Source organism: Eulemur rufifrons, chromosome 8 (genome assembly GCF_041146395.1).
Source record: "Eulemur rufifrons isolate Redbay chromosome 8, OSU_ERuf_1, whole genome shotgun sequence".
In the NCBI taxonomy this organism is placed as follows: Eukaryota; Metazoa; Chordata; class Mammalia; order Primates; family Lemuridae; genus Eulemur; species Eulemur rufifrons.
Genome location: NC_090990.1, coordinates 74,248,791 through 74,266,346, shown reverse-complemented (window position 1 = coordinate 74,266,346; position 17,556 = coordinate 74,248,791). Strand labels below are relative to the sequence as shown.

General features: G+C 44.7%; 1 protein-coding gene across 1 annotated transcript in view; it reads left to right on the top strand.

Annotated features, from left to right (window-relative positions):
- The window catches only part of ABCA4 (ATP binding cassette subfamily A member 4), a 131,765-nt gene extending 118,990 nt beyond the window's left edge, over positions 1 to 12,775 (top strand). The window contains exons 44-50 of the mRNA XM_069480195.1: positions 1,348 to 1,489; positions 4,954 to 5,088; positions 5,869 to 5,972; positions 6,050 to 6,142; positions 7,583 to 7,832; positions 9,169 to 9,255; positions 12,455 to 12,775. Of these exons, the coding sequence (XP_069336296.1) occupies positions 1,348 to 1,489; positions 4,954 to 5,088; positions 5,869 to 5,972; positions 6,050 to 6,142; positions 7,583 to 7,832; positions 9,169 to 9,255; positions 12,455 to 12,460 (817 nt within the window). The 3' untranslated portion in view covers positions 12,461 to 12,775. The remainder of the gene's footprint in view (positions 1 to 1,347; positions 1,490 to 4,953; positions 5,089 to 5,868; positions 5,973 to 6,049; positions 6,143 to 7,582; positions 7,833 to 9,168; positions 9,256 to 12,454) is intronic.
- The last annotated feature ends 4,781 nt before the right edge of the window (positions 12,776 to 17,556 follow it).

Here is a 17,556-nt window from a genome sequence, read left to right as displayed (position 1 = left end):
AGAAGCTATCAGGACCCCACAGTGCCTTCTCTCTGGAGCAATGCCACTGCACAATCTCCAGTCAGCACGCATGATCAATCTGGAAGCCTGTTGTAGTGGAGGGTCCCTCCCATTGCTACGATTGCAATGTCCACAGGGGAAGTACGGAGCCCCTAGCGTTCTCTCCTCTGTCTCTTCCCCATATGCAGGCACCTTCCCCAGGTACCTCTGATCCTGCCAAGTGGGTCACCCCACTTCCCTCTCCGTTGCTTTGGTGACTCTCATCACCTATCTGTTGATTCTCAGTGCTCTCTCTGATGGTCGCTCTGAAGATGAATGAACATCTCCTGGGCATTTTGAGTCCTCTCCTTGAGAGCAGCATATGCAGGCTGCTTCTAGTCCACCACCTTGGACCCTATCTTGCATCCATCCTGTATTCATAGACCCTAAGCTATAAGAGGAGGAGGATGAGATGTCTATGTACAGTTTATTTTTTCATCAAAGCAATATATTTTCTAGTGGGGAGAATATATTAGTCAAAGGGAGTTGATAAAACCCAATTTACTTTATCTCTGCTTCCTGCTGGCCTCTTGCTGTGGGTAATTATCTGATTGGTTTCTTTTCTTTCTCTCTCTTTTTTTTTCCCAGGCTGGAGTGCAGTGGCAGTATCATAGCTCACTACAGCCTCAAATTCTTGGGCTCAAGCAATCCTTCTTCCTCAGCCTCCCAAGTATCTGAGACTAGAGGCATGCACCACCATGCCCAGCTAAATTTTTCTTATTTTTTGTAGATATAGGGGTCTCGCTATGTTGCCCAGGCTGGTCATGAACTCCTGGCCTCAAGTGATCCTCTTACCTCAGCCTCCTAAAGTGCTGGGAGTACAGGCATGAGCCATGCCACCAGGCATGGTTCCTCTTTCACTGAATATATTTTTGCCAATAAATACATATGGAGAAGTTTATTTCCATTGGGATGCAACCATCTTTTCTAGCTCCTTCCCAAATATCTGAAAAGGATTAAAAACTATTAATCATTTTCTTAAATTTGATCTTCCTTTTGTTTTTAAACTCACATGTGAGGTGATCCAATCCAAAACCAAAGCTCACTTTTGGGTAACTAGTATTCAATGAATCTTAGATGTAGAAACTTGGATGGATCTGACTAGATTCAAAGCTCAGAACTCCTGAGGTTCTTCACTTTCTAACCACAGGGCCCCTGCTTTGAATCACAAATGTGCACATTTCAGTAGCAAAATAGGAAAATACAAGAGGCAGCTTCCTTTTCCCATTGGCAGAAGCTTCTCTAGCCCCAGCTCTCTGGTCACTCCCTCTATGAAGGAAATTCACTAATTGCTTTTTCTTCTTGCAGTATTTTAACCAACATTTCTGAGGTCCATCAAAGTATGGGCTACTGTCCTCAGTTTGATGCAATCGATGACCTGCTCACGGGGCGAGAACATCTTTATCTATATGCCCGGCTTCGAGGAGTGCCAGCAGAAGAAATCGAGAGGGTAAAAAATAGTTTGTTGTGACTGTGTAGGAGGAGTTTGATAAATCATAAGCATGTTTCATGAGAGTGCGTTCACTTAGAGATGGGAAACTGAAGCACGCTACCCATTCATTCATCCCAGCAAACCAGAGCCTTAACAATGAACAAAACAGACAAAAAAATGCCCTCACAGCTAACAAAATGATGTATACATTTACCCTGAGACCCAGCAATCACACTTCTAGGAATTTACCCTGAAGATACACCTCCCACAGTACAAAATGTGTATGTACAAAATTATCCATTGCATTTGTATTTAATTATTACAAAATACTAGAAATTATCTACATGTTCATACATCATAGATCAGTTGAATAATTTACAATACATGCACACAATAAAGATATGTGCAACTGTAAAAAAGAAGGAAGATCTCTGTGAACTGATATGGAGTTATTTCCTATAAATACTTTTAAATAAAAAAATCAAAGTGCAAAAGAGAACATACAGCATGTAGCTTTTTATGTAAGCAAGTAGAAAAAATAAGAAAGCAAACAAACGTATGTCTGCTTACTTTGCAAATAGAACACAGGATAAATCAGAAAATAATGCATTTGGTGATCAACAAGAGGGAATTTTGATGAAAGGAAAATGGGAGTAACACTTCTGAGGATATCTTTTGCATAATTTTGACTTTGGGAAGCATGTTAATGTTCCACATATTCAAAAAATAAAAACAAAAGCAATAAGAATGGGAAGGGGCAAAAATGGGGGGGGGGGGGAAGAAAACCTAGCACTGAAAGCAACCTGAAACAAGTAAACCAAATGTTATTTCAAATAAATATCTTATACAAAAGGAGGGGAAGAACTAATACAAATAACTGGTGAACACTATGTTTAACTACATATCCTCAGTCTTGAGCAGAGTGGAGTTAGGGGAAAGAACTACAAATGATTTCTGAGCTCTTTAGTTTATTTGTTTTTATAGTGGTATGGGCAAAGCAATTCTGAACAATTTTAGATATGTTATAGGATTAAGTAAATGAGTAAATGTGTTGATGTTATTGGGAGCCATTCTCACTGGGGAAGAAGGACTTACAAATACTGAAAGGGGAAAAGCAATCAAGAACCCTGGGAGAGTGGACTGGAATTAGATATTTCAGTGAATTATGAAATATGTATAAACTTGTGTTTGTGTGTGCATGTAGATATGCTTATGAATAGTACACATGTGCACATGCATGTGTATGTGTGTGCATATCTGTGTGTATGTGTATATCTGTCTTCTGAAGGCCAAGAATCAAAAATACCCCAGTAGCAATGAGCACACTTAGCACCCAGATTTTGGTCTTAATACTATTCCCCACTAAAAGGAATCATGATTCCTCATATAAATGACAAATTCCAAGGCTGGAACAGCACACATATAAAATGAACCTAGAATATTTTATGCCAGAAAGTAAGAAAGTGCTTTTAAAAAAAATGGGGATGTGTCATAAGAACATAAAAGTCATCTTGAAGGGGCTCCCAATATTCAAATATAGGAAAATTTGAGCATCAAAATAACTAAATACCATAATGAGTTATAAAACATTGGGGGAAAAGTAAGAATTCGTAAGTCCACGTTGTTAAATAGATAAATAAATGTTAATAGAAGAGAAGGGAAGGTATTTGCTTACCGTCAAATGCTGAGTCAACTGTTTAGTGCGGAGAAGTTCGGGAGCTGGAAAATCATTTCTCAATGAGCATAGTAAAGATTGGATTGCACAAGAATCATCAATGGATGCTAAATCTGGGGAAATTTTTTTATGAGAAGCAAGATATTTGTATGGTTTAAAAGTATCTCTGCACAGATGACTTATTGGTTACAAGGGGGAAACATAATTTTACAATGGAGAAATTAGACAACACTTTAACTGGGTAATCACAATTAATGTCACGTATAAGGGGCAGATGGACGTCTCATGCTCCCAGGTGATACCTAAGGAGGACACAATTTCATGTATGTAGTATCCTGACTGGAAATGTGTAACCTGAATCTTATCATGGGGAAACATCAGACAAGCTCCAAAGGAGGAATATTCCATTTTAAAAAAAAAGGAGAGACTGTATTCTTCAAAAATATCAAAGTCATAAAAGATAAAGAGCTGTGGAAATATTCCTGATCACAGGGGGCTAAATAGACATAATGACTGAGCAATACACACTAGACTGCATCTTGTGCAGAAGAGGAAAAAATGATATGAAGGATATTGAGCCAATCGACAAAACAGAACTATGAATGATAGATTAAAGTATCATAACAATGTTAAATTTATAAAATTGACATTGATAACTGTACTGTGCCTATGTAAGAGAATATCCCAATTCTTAGGAAATACGCACTAATGAGTTTAGGAGTAAGGGGTCGTGATGTATCACATAACCTCAGATGGGTCAGAAAAAAAATTGTGTATGTGTGCTTGTGTTTGTGTGTGAGAGAGAAAGGGAAAGAGAAGGGTTTATGAGCATTCTATGTACTATTCTTATTCTTAGCTGTTTTTGTAAGCTTGAAACTATTTCCAAATAAAAAGTTTAAAATGGAGCTTACATTCTAATGGGAGGGATAGACAATATATAGATAAGTAAGTAAATATCCAGTACATTAGAGAGTGAAAAGTCCTTAGGGGAGAAATGAAGCAGGGAAGAATTGTTGGGGTGGGGTTTGCAGCTTTAGGTAGGGTGGTCCAGGGAAAGCCTCACAGAGGAGATGACTTCCGAGTGAAGACCTAGAGGTGAGAGAGCCTTGTGGATATCTAGGGGAGGTACATTGCACGCAGAGGGCATAACGAGTACAGAACGCAGAAGTGTGGAGGGCTTGTCTCCAGGGACTTCCCAGTTCTCCCGTGCGTGCGTGTGCACACACCCCCGTTACTCTCTATCATACTTCTCTGTTGAGTGCCCCCAAAGCACTGTTACAATCTGTCATTATTCTGTTTATTTTGATTGTATTCCCCCACCACCTGTGAGTACAGGAGCAATGGCTATGTTCACCATTGTTCTCCAGTGCCTAGTCCATAGTAGGTGCTCATTAAGTATGTACTAGATGCACAAGACTTCAGGTGTGATCTTGTCGAGGGTTGGAATCTATGGTCTGGGACCTACTGTATTCTCAAACAGAGCCTTCCTCTTCCACACCTAGCCACAGTCCAGGACATTGAGTGAGACATGCTGTCTTGCTCTTTGTAAAGCTTAAGGCCATTTCCCAGAGGGCTGCACCCAGTGGTGCAGAGTGGAGGGGATCCAAGGCACAGAGTGGAAGGAGACTCCCATCTGGCCCCTGAAGTGTGTGCTAGAGGACAGGAGCCGGCAGGTGGCCCTGTTCCAGCCCAGCTGGGTCTGTCTTCTGGAAATGTGAGATCTGGGAACCCAAGGCTTGGAATTGGTGGAGGTTTAGGGTCTTTGCTTGTTTGTCTTCTCCAAATGGGACTTCTTTCTCTTCCCTAGGTTGCAAACTGGAGTATTAAGAGCCTGGGCCTGTCTTTCTATGCGGACCGCCTGGCTGGTACATACAGTGGGGGCAATAAGCGGAAACTCTCCACGGCCATCGCGCTCATCGGCTGCCCGCCGCTGGTGCTGCTGGTAACTGAGGGCGCACGCCACAGCGGGAGTTTAAACCACGGGCCAGGGCTAAACTCTTGGGTTGGGGGATAGGTTCCGGGTCAACAGATTTAGAAAATGCAGCAGTTTGTTCTTGGCTGGACTGCTTCCTGGATTGCTCATTTTGAGCAAATCATCCCAGTGTTTAGTCCCCACGTCGTGGGGAAACGAGTCACAGCCCAGTCTCACTGTGAGTTCCTGGGAAGTCTGTTGTGGGGCTACAGGCTCGAAACTCTGTGGAATGCCGGTGTCTGGTCAGAAATTACTGCTGCCTGAGGCCCGTGTGGGATCTGAAGGGGACAGGAGCACTGACCTGGATCAGGGGCTCATGTGATTGTCACCTGAGCCGGCCCCAGCCTGAGGCCCACGGCCACGCAGTCTGAGGATTATGAGGCAGGTGCACAGGTTGTGGCCGGAACAGAGACGTTACCCGAGCTATCTCCCTGCCTCCTTATAAACATATTTGCAGCTTTTTTCTTTTTTTTAAAATAATTCTACCATCGCCTTAATCAACCTTAATCCACTCATGTGCTGAAACAGGTGTAGAGATGTACCTGGTGTTTCTTTACTCTCGGTTCACCGCCTGCCCCTGTCCCCGCAGCGGGGCACCCCTGGCTTGCCGGGCTTGGGGTGTCTGTGTGCGTCACCCGTCAGCTCCTTCTCCTCAGAGACCAGGGCTGCTGCGAGAGCGAGCAGCCCAGTGAGGAAGCGGTAACCAGGGGGGGCTCCAAGCCCACTCCCCACCCTCTCTTCCACCCACAGGATGAGCCCACCACAGGGATGGACCCCCAGGCGCGGCGCATGCTCTGGAACGTCATCGTGAGCATCATCCGAGAAGGGAGAGCCGTGGTCCTCACGTCCCACAGGCAGGAGATTCCCAGGGCCTGGGGAAGGTGGGGGGTGGGCGTCCTCCCCACCTCACCTCCTCTGTCCTGCCCCACAGCATGGAAGAGTGCGAGGCGCTGTGTACCCGGCTGGCCATCATGGTGAGGGGCACCTTCCGCTGTATGGGCACCATTCAGCACCTCAAGTACAAGTAAGCAGATGGTGGGGGCGTGCCCTTTGTCACCTTCCATGGGGGCCAATGGGGGTGTCTCTGTTGACACTTGGGGGTCCTGATGCCCCGTCACCACCCCAGCAGGCACAGGTGGTGCCTGGGCCTCGTTCTCTAGCAGCAGACGGGGAAGGCTGTTGTGCTGATAAGAGCTCCTCTGGGTTGGCCTAACTGCCTGTGGTCGAAGGCTCTGGACGGGGGCTTCTGGTGGGGACAGATGCAGAGCCTGGCTGGGATGAGGGAGCGCTACTGCCACTGCCTCCGTATCTCACCTGTTATCCCAACAGGTCCAGGACTCATGGCCTATTTACTAAGAGTCCACAACCAGCATAGGAATGATTAGGAGACCAAGCAGTTTGAGAACCAGCTTTCCTTTTTAGAATGTTGTATGCATTTGGGTTTGAAAAATGACCACATTATACAACAAACTAACCATGCCAGTAATCTTGAGTAGGATTATCCCGTATCCATAAATAGTAACTGTTGTAAATAACTCCTTATTAATAGTTTGTGTGCTAAAGATAACAGTTAAAATAAAATTATCATAATACTGCATGCTCCCTTGCATTCTGATATGCTTTATAACCTAGGAAAGAGCATATTGATATTAAATATTAGTAGTTATTACTCATTTGTATAACAAACAGCACTAGTCCTTGGAGAAATTGTGTCAGCAACTTCCAGTGTCTGGAGAGATGGATGTTCCCCTATTCCTTCCCCTCTGCCTCCTCAACGTCTGCGGATAGAAGTGGTGGGAGGGGAGTGCTCCCTGTGTGGAGGGACCGGTTCCTGGAGCTGAAAGGCAAAAGGCTCTTGCTGTAGAGAACAACCCTAGACCGTGGAGGGAGCTTTGAAGTAAGCTATGGCCGACATGGGATACCCTGATGTCACTGTGTACAGAGGCCAGCTGGCCGTGCGCTCGCTGGTGGGCCACCCTTCACCCACGAAAGGGTGACCAGAAGACCTGATGAGGGCAGGAGGGAAGCACCAATGGCCCTGGCCCAGGCCGCTCCATTTGCTTCTGGAAGCTCCCTCAGGGAGGTTCTGCCTTCCCCAGCCTTTGCTCCCACCTGGCCAGTCTCACGGAGGGCCAGGCAGCTTTGCTACCACTTAGCATGCACTGGCCCACACGTCTTTATGGGCGGGACTGGGATGCCCACACTGGCTCCAACCACCTTTGACTTCAGCAAGTACATCTTTCCTACTTCACTGCACAGATATTTTGACATCTAAAACCTTGTATCAAAGGATTTCTCCAAGGACTAGTGTTTTTTTTTTTTCTCCTAGTTTTAAATGTGCATACTAGGGCAATGGTATGGGCCTTTAATCCCCAATGTTTCTGATGAGTCTACTCCTCATTTTGGGATGGCCTTAGACCCAACCACGAGCAGAGGCCTGTACCACTCTGTGTGCCTCCCCTAGGTTTGGAGATGGCTACATTGTCACAATGAAAATCAAATCCCCGAAGGATGACTTGCTTCCCGACCTGAATCCCGTGGAGCAGTTCTTCCAGGGGAACTTCCCCGGCAGCGTGCAGCGGGAGAGGCACTACAACATGCTCCAGTTCCAGGTCTCCTCCTCCTCTCTGGCCAGGATCTTCCAGCTGCTCATCTCCCACAAGGACAGCCTGCTCATCGAGGAGTACTCAGTCACACAGACCACGCTGGACCAGGCAAGTCAGCCCCGGGCACCAGGTGCACAGCGGTGCTGAGCAGAGGCGGGTGGAACTGACACAGGAGGGAGGCACAACATTCCCAATTTTCAGAACATTCTTGCCCTCTGTCCATTAGGGTAAAACTTGACACATCAGAAATTGTCTTATAGCAATATTTTAGTCATCTGAAAACTTCACTGATTTTTTTTTTTTATCTCATCCTTCTCCATTATGCTATGATACGTTATTTCATTCTTGTTGGTTTGTGGTGGTGGCTTCTTTTTTTCTTTTCAAATCAACTTTATTGATGTGTAATTTACATATAATAAAACACACCTATTTTAAGTGTACAGTTAGTTCTGTGAGTTTTGATAAGCTTATGTGGTTTTTTGCAAATTTAATCACATTTTTATTGTAAAACATAGATAACATAAAATTGACCATTTCAACCATTTTTAAGTATACAGGTCAATGGCATTAAGGACATTCACATCGTTGTGCTATCATCACCACTATCCCCCACAGAACTCTTCTCATCTTGCCTCACTGAAACTCTCTGCCCATTAAACAATAACTCCCCACCCCTGCCCCTGGCAGCCACTACTCTTTTCTGTCTCTATGAATCTGACTCCTCTAAGTACCTCACATAAGTGGAAGCATACAGTGTTTGTCCTTTTGTGACTGTCCTCAAGGGGCCATCCATGATATAACAGGTGCCAGAACTTACTTCCTTTTTAAGGCTGAATAATACTCCACTGAATGGATGTGCCCCATTTTGCTTATCCATCCATTCATTCATTCACGGACATTTGGTTGTTTCTAAGTTTTGTGGGGTTTTTTTATTATTTGTTTTAAATAAGCATCGTTAAAGACAGTCGGTAAAGCAGCGGAAACAGGCAAGTCTCCAGTTCACCCTTGAGGAGCTGGCTCACCTGCACCTTCTTGTCAGCCGTAAGCAGGTGAAGGCACGGCAGGGGTTGTGGCCACACTGCACGCTCCGTGACGGACTGAAAAGAGATCAGCTACCTTTGTTGCTAGTTTCTGCTTTAGAGAATCAGAAGCACACTGCTAGCGGACAATCTGCCTGGCCTCGGTTACCCCGTCAGGCACCCAAGTCCTTTGGGTCCTCCAGCCATGACTCTCTAGGCTTACCTTGGAAGTCTAAGAAGCTAGCCCTGTCCAGAGCACTGGTGGCCTGGCTTTTGGGGGAGGGGGCAGCCCTTCTGGGAAGGACACAGGCCACACCAGCAGGACTGTATGTTAACTGTGGAAAATAGAGAGCAAAGTGGGTAGCTGGGTGTAGGTGCCATTTTTCTGGAAACATCTACCTACTCTTCTTCTTCTCTCACTTCAGGTATTTGTGAACTTTGCTAAACAGCAGACTGAAATTTATGACGTCCCTCTGCACCCTCGAGCTGCGGGAGCCAGCCAACAACCCAAGGTACCCCTGCTGCTCTCACAGTCCACTGCTCGAGGCAGGTCCTCGCCTCAGGGCCCACCTGGACCACGGCCCTGAGGTGCCCCGAGGCTCAGACTTGCCTCCCGCAGAAAGCGCCACCCATACTGGGTCCCCACCACGTCCTGTGCTGAAGGACTTTTCAGTCAGTAGGGTGTGTGGGTTCCTGTCATAATCAGGAAACCATTTGGATGATATAGAACTGTGGTCCCCAACCCCCAGGCCACCGACCAGGCTGCCGAGCTCCATACCAACCCCACACCCCACCCCACACTCCTGTCCATGGAAAAATTGTCTTCCATGAAACCAGTCCATGGTGCCAAAAAGGTTGGAGACCGCTAATATAGAAGACCATTTTTGAAAAGAACTTTCCCATGTTTTTTGCTTACAGCAAAGAAAACCCCTTAGGTTTTGAAAATAAGCAGGGAAGGTAGGAGAGAATATTAGAACATTTTGGCTGTTGGGATACTTGATATCTATGTGTGGTCATACGTTTGAGTTTCAAAGGAAGGGAATTTCCTCTGAAAATGGCCACATTTGGTTAGATCAATGAATAGTGTCTGTTGTAGGAAGGGGGCTCTTTGTTCTTTATAAAAGTGTCAAAATGATGGAGGAAGAAGCAATAAAAGCTTTGTACCCTGGCCTATGGTAACTCTTGGGACAGGTGCTTCCAGGTTCCTACCTGGCATGGTGCCCCCCGTAAGGAGCACACTGACCCCAGAGAGAGAGCTAGAGAAAGTCCTGGAGGAGGTGCCAGCATCCAGTGCCTTGGCTTAAGCCTGAGACTGTAAAGGGCCGAATCAACTCAGCCACTCTCTCCTGACTTACCTGCACAGTAAATCAAATCACAACATGTTTTCTGTAAGCAAAGATACGCAAAACCTTATTTCCCATAAAGTCCTCATTCCTCCCAACTGGTTTCTTGATTGCAAGAAAAACAAGTACAGCTAATGATTGAAACACTCCTTTCCAAGGCGGTGCCTGTGATGGATTTTCCCAGTTCCTCGTGACCAGTAGAGACCTATGGCTATTTGGCAAGGTTGACCTTTGTCCTCCCACCTCTTCTCCCTCACCCACCCACCAGAGGGTCCAGAAATGTCTAAGTAAAGCCTCCTGTCCAGAGATGGTTAGTTTTGCTAAGATTTTCTAGCCGCTATTTCTCATTTGTAGATCTTGTGGTTGCTGTTGACACAAGTTGAAAATTATTCTTTGAAAGCCACTTGCAGTTATGAATCCCTTTTATAAGTCAGAATATATAATTGGATAGCAAAATTGTCTCCTAGGACTATCAATGGTCTCCCCACCCCTATTTGACATGTTCCTTCTTAAAGGGCTAATTCCAGATCACCTCTGGCCAGGCCAGAACACCCGGAGTGCTGATCCTCTATGGTCTGCAGCAGTTATTAATAATTCCAAACGTGTCCCCCTTATTGGATGTAATCATTTTCTATTGTGTTTGTCACATTTTGGCTTACAAATATTAGAAAACCTGCTGCAACATATTTATTAAATTGGTATGTTTTTGTAATACGTTTTTGATTTAAAACCTAATTCTGACTTTTTTTTTTTTTTTTGGAGACAGTCTCACTCTGTCGCCTGGGCCAGAGTGCAGTGGTGTCATCATAGCTCACAGCAACCTCAAACTCCTGGGCTCAAGGGATCCTCCCACCTGAGCCTCCCAGGTGCTAGAGTTACAGGCATGCGCCACCACGCCCGGCCTAACTCTGACTTTATGACATACTATCTTTACAAAAGTTTGCAAAAATCCTTTGATAGAGCATTATGTATAAGTAAGTCTGTCATGAAACAAACAGTAATTTCATTCTTGTTTACATTATGCCACTTCAAAATAATTTTGCCTAAAATATCCTACAAATAAGAAAAAGATAGTTTCTCACAAGGAGTTCTAGAGGACATTTACAACTTGCTCCCGAACAAACATGAGGGCTGAGCTTCAGGAAGTTCATTAGGCTGATGGTTTCACAGCTGCAGGTTGTGAGCCAGGACCACACAGACATTTTGGTATCTAGAGATCAGTATGTCTGCTTATCAAAAACATTTTAAAACTCTTCAAAGGGCTAGGTCCTCAAAAACATCTTTTGGCACAAGGCCTTATGCAATCTCATAGTATGTTTTAGGAAAATAGGTGAGGGTCAAAGTTTTGATAGATGAGTAGGTGACAGATGATTAGTCACCTTAGAAACATCCTAAATGTGTTAATAATTGTGTGACACTTTCCACATAATTATTCAGGAACAACTCAGATTAATTTCTGAACCTTATTCTTACACATTGTTATAGAGATTCCATATATAATCTGTATCTTTATCAATTAGTTTCAGATTTCAGAAGTACCTCCCACCCCCATGCGGTGATTGGGATCCTTGCACCACCTCAAAGCATGTTCTCAGCCCTAAGTACTGTATTAGTCATCTTATTAAGAGGATGTGTGGTTTTTAAACCAGATAATTGGTTAAACCACATTTTGCCCAGACTTGGCAGGCCTATGTCCAGCTCCCTCCTTGCCCAGCCCTGCACCCCCACAGCTGGGTATCGGTTCAGGAATTTTTCCTGCACTTTAACTGAATTCAGCATCTCTCCAGTGAAAAAAGTCACCTTGGTGTCTTCTTCTCAACGAGCACGGACTCAGTGCCTGAGCTTTGGTCTGGAGTCTGCTATCCTGGACTCCAGCTCGAATCTTTCCCCATCCTCCCATTCCCTAGCAAATTTTCATGCTTACCAGGAGCCACCCCTCTAGGAAGGGAATTCTGCACCTCTGGGCTGGCCTGAATTAGGACTTCTTGGCTTTGAAGACATGGTAACTTTCTTGGGCTAAAGAACAAACCAAAAGACTCCATAGCTGCCTTAGGAAAGAGCACCGAGGGTGTAGCTTCTCTCTGAGATGTAAGCATGTATGCACACGCCTACTGTCTTACACCTGTGAGTCTTTGTAACAAACCTCTGGACCTTACAGCCGGGGGCCTGAATGATTATCTGGTCTGACCATTTCGCAGATAAGGAACAAAGATGGCCCATACCCTTGGTGATCTCACAGAATCACAGTGCCCTTGGCTGAGCTTCCTCCAGAGGTTGATTGACAAGTGTTTAACTTTTAAAATCTGATAGTCACACCATCTTTTCAGAAAACAAAGATGACAGGAGTCCATCTGCTCTCCTTCTGCAGGCCTGATCTCCTTCCACCTGGCTCGTTCCCTACAGCTGGCATGGACATCCAAACACGCCGGCCTCCATAGTGACCCCAGCGCAGCAGAAAACAAACATGAGGAGCATACAGCAAGCTCAAAAGGAGGCTCTTTGGGACGGAAACAAAAACTAACATGCTCACCCGGAACACCTGGTGACCTAGCCAAATACCAAACCCTTTTCCTTCAGACCACAGAAGTAGAAATCCCAGGCCATCCCACTAGTAGCTTTGGCTTCAGTATCACTCTCATTTCAAGTGGATCTGCTTCTCTCTCTCTCTCTCTCTGTCTCTCTCTCTCTCTGTGTGTGTGTGTGTGTCTGTGTGTGATTTTCGAGGAGAAATAAAATGCAAACAGACTCATCTCAAATTATTCAAATTCACTGATCTCCCTGGTGTGCACCACCTAGTATAGTTTCAGACATTCCTTGGGGAGCTGCGTAGCCCCTTGTCCTTGTCACTCACTGCCGTGAGAGTTACCGACACAGGAATGCGAGTCATGCATGGCAGGATTCTGCAACACTGGTGTGGACTAGTCTTAACGTTCCATGTCAAGTCTTTATAGGGTTTAAAGAAAACACCCAACTGGTAATGCGTGTAAACATCATCCATTGTCAGTTGGGGATTATTGAATCTACATTTCATGTCCGTTTGCCCAGATTATTTGAGTGCTTACCTCACAGGTGTAGGTAGGAGAGGGGACAGAGAGGCATGAGCAGGTGAGTGTTGGTCCTTAATTGGATACAAGACTCAACCTGTCTTTGTAACCATTTAAAGAAGCTAAGGCCTCGTTCACACCATGCTCCGCCACTTCCACCATGCTGATGTGTACGTCTTCTGCAGTGGTGTTAGAAGGGAGTGGCTCACAGGACATCTAGTTGTTTATACAAAAGCTCACCAACATTCAGAAAATAATTTTTCTTTTTTAGGTCAGACATAGTCTGAGGCAACACTTAAGGAGTCTGTATGTTGAGAAGGCAATTGGATTAAGTTGGTTTGAATCCCTGTCCTTTTTTCACATTGAAATGATGGGGGTGAGGGTGCCGGGGTGGAGCAGTGTCAAGATGAGTTTTAAATTGATTTATTTGGTAGAGAAAACACACCAAAGCTGAAGAGAAAATGCCTTCTCATTATTAGTTGCTAAACTACACCTGAGAGTTCATGATGAGGTCCAAGACTGGAACTGAATACAACCAGTTTTTGTTCACTTAATTTGCTTGTAAAGTAATTACACCAATTAGTACGATTAGTACCTAAGCAGTTTAAGGAATTTAAAAAAATCAAGGATATTGCCATTTATCTTGTAACTGGACTATCATTACTTCTAAAGTTTCTCATTGCAGGCCCGTGCAACATTTAGATTGCACACCGTCCATTTCTCAGATTGGAGAACTGAGGCTTAAAGGTATTGAGGTCTGTTCCAAAGTTTCTAATAACTTTTATCTTCCAAGATGAGGCACAACACACTCACTAAACTTTTTCCCACTACTTGTTCGAAGCATTTTGAATTGAATGTGTTTCTAGGGTTGTCAGATAAAATTCAAGATCCCAGTTAAATTTGAATTTCTGATAAATATTTTAGCATAATTATGTCTCAAATATAAGTATGTTCCAAATATTGCACAGAATATACACAAAATATGTATTTTAACATATTGTATAAACAACAAAATGTATTTGTTTTGTACCTAAAATTCAAATTTTACTTGGCCTCCTGTATTTTTCCTTAATTCTGGCAACTCCAGTTACTCCTCTTTGAACAAATCCTATTACGACTTCAAGAATATTCTGTTGTAATTATTAATCTCCAATCTAAGAGGGTCTCTGAGACAAGTTATTTCGCTTCCCTATCAGAAGGAAATTAAGAAAACTGACTTATATTCTCAAGAAGAAAAGGACAATTTAGAGCTAACACTTTAAGAAAAAGCTAGGGTTGGAAGCCATTGTCATATTTCCCTAAGATGGCTGAGGTAATAATTAGAGGTATTTCTCAGTAGACCCTAGAACTTATTTTATTATGTAAAAAAATGATAAAACCAAGAAGATTACAACATGGTTTCTTTCTTTTAAATCTTTATGGGCCTGGATTATAGCAGAACTTCTATCCAATCTACTGTTAATTTGCTAATAGGTCAAAGGTCTATCCTAATGAGATATGCTCTATAATTAACATTTGCCATCTGTATGAATTATTTTACATACTAAAGTACCTTAGCTCACAGCTGAGTTTGTTTGAAGCCCAGCACAAAGATGGCTACACCCCGTCACGTGATTTCCTCCCCATTAATGGTTACAGTTCAGTGGAGACGTTGCAGTTTGGCTTAAGATTTAGCAAAGGAGCTTAGTGGTTTCTCCTCGTTTTGAGAAGGGTGAACATATAGAAAATAGTTTTAAACCAAACCTTTCAAAACACTTGTGGATGAGAACAAAGGGGCTTCCTTGCCAAGCCAGTCTCCCCTCGTGACCTACAGATGGGCTTTATAGTGCAAACACTTTCTGCAACAGTGCTGTTCAGCCCACCTACTGTGGCTATACCCCACGGGGTGACAGAGGAAGGCAGGGGAGGAGAGAGAGGCTGAGGCCCTAACTGCTATTGAGAAGGGGATGTGGAAGAAAGTGAGCACAAAATGGTAAAATTTTACCTTGGCAAAGAGGGTCCCGTGCTTCTGCAGAGGCAGATGGTAGGCAGAGGGCCACAGGTGTGGGGCAACAACTGCCAGTAGAGATTACAAAACTACTTTGGGAGCCTCACAGCTTAATCTGGTTTTGACTTTTTAAAAATCTATCAATGACCACTCTGGGAGGCGGAGGTGGGAGGATCGCTCGAGGTCAGGAGTTCGCTCGAGGTCAGGAGTTCGAGACCAGCCTGAGCAAGAGTGAGACCCCCCCCCCCCCCCCGTCTCTACTAAAAATAGAAAGAAATTATATGGACAGCTAAAAAAAAAAAAAAAAAAAAATATATATATATATATATATATATATATATATAGAAAAATTAGCTGGGCATGGTGGCACATGCCTGTAGTCCCAGCTACTCGGGAGGCTGAGGCAGAAGGATCGCTTGAGCCCAGGAGTTTGAGGTTGCTGTGAGCTAGGCTGACACCACAGCACTCACTCTAGCCCAGGCAACAAAGTGAGACTCTGTCTCGAAAAAAAAAAAAAAAAAAAATCTATCAATGACCAAAACTACAAAACCATTTTAACGAGGGCCAGAATAAAGACTGAGAAAGCCCAGGACACTGCTTACATCACACTGCTGCATCCTGGTTGGTTTTATAATTTAAATTAGCAACTACAATATTACAGGAAAGAAGATTAAGCAAGGAGGGGGGATTAGCTGTCATTCGTGATGGGAGTTGAGGGTTTCAGAAAGGCATCTTGGACTGGGCAGAATCAGGCACAGGTAAGATCTGCCCCCTCCCCTTCGCAGGAAGGTCAGTTTACCTTCTGTCTCCACCACACCTGAGCTCTCCAAGGGCAAGTTCTGTGTCTTTTTTTCTCTGCTTTTTCCAACACAGAAAATGCTCAACAAATACATGCTGAACCGAAAACCCAGCAAACTATAAAAACCCAGCAAAAAAATATACGAAAAAGAAATAGGTCCAAGAAATTGATGCCTGCAAAAAGCAGGAAAGGGCAGGTGGAGTGAGAGGGACGCTGTGCTTTCAAAAACACCAGTCCAAAGTGAGCAGGAGGAAAGCCGAGGAGGAGGAGGCACAACCACAGTTTGCTTCGGTTTGAGGAGTGTTCAAATTGGAAGGTCGGCCCATATCTCCTGAGAATGTGTTAATCTGTTGAAAGATCTCCAAGTCAGGTTTAAGAAGGGAGATTCATGAAGAAGAGGAGGAGGAAGTGGAGAGTCCCTTCAGAAAACAGGACCACTCAGGACATGTTCCAGGCACATGACTTGCTGCCAGATTTTCTAAGCTTCCAGTTCTTCTTTGGGGAGCTCAAGATTTTGCAATAGCTAGGATCAAAAGAGAAATCTCTTTCACTGTGAGTAAAAAGCCCACAGAAAGCCTCATTTGTGCCTGCCACCATAGTTCTGAAGACAGGAAGGGAAAGGGCAGACAGCCTGCGCACCTGCACAGTGCCGGGGAGGAGGAGGTTCTGCACCAGCAGGCCCGCGGGGCTCACGGAGAGGGGAGCTTTTTCCCTAGCATTTCGCAGCGTCACCCTTGTGGCACAGCTGTTTCAGGCACCAGAAGGACTAAGCCCACTGGGCCCAGGCCATCTGGGGCTTGGCTTCCTCAAAGTGGCGATTCAATGCCTTAGCAGGTCTCTTGAGATTAACAAATCACAACTCACAATATTACAGGGGAGAATAGCTACCACATTTTGTCCAAGCTGATTGTCAAGTTGGGGAAAGGATACATACTAGAATCACGGGCTCATAGATCTAGGAAATACCTCAATGTTAAAAATTAAGCCCTTGGGTAATTGTTTTGTTTGCATTGTTTTAATCGATAGAGAAACCAAGTTCCAGACAAATTAAATTGCTTGGCAGCCCATCCAGCCTGCCCTGTAGTCCCCACTCTGGTCCTCCTGTGGCTTTGTTCTCACAGGCTAAAGAGTCCACAGGTGCCAGGGGACATGCCCACTGGACCCAGAACCCTGGAATTCGCTGTCCAAATGGCCTAAAGCCTGCTCGAGGGCCTGAGCGGGCCTCTTTCCTGGGTCAAAGGTGGCCTGGATTGTGCAGGCTAGTGTCCACCCAGGCCACATGAGGCCCCAGGGAAAACAGGGGAGAGAAAACAAGGGGACAAGCCACAGGCCCTGGGCTCTGCACCACCACAGGCCTGCCTGGTACTCCAAAGATCCAAGAAGCTGACATTTGAACCTAGGTCATTGTTTAGCAGTTTGTTGGCTTGGTTTATAAGTTGAAGTACTGAGACACAAATGGTATGAGGAAGATACTCGAAGGCACTCTCTCAGGGGCTCTCCCCCAGGGGCTCTCCCCCAGCTCACTGTGACACACACAGCTTTCTGAGCAGGCACCTGATGTGAAGGCTCAGATGTGCCCACACTAGAGCCTTCCTCTTGGTTTTACACTTTAGTAAATGTCAGAAGAGACCACAGCTTAC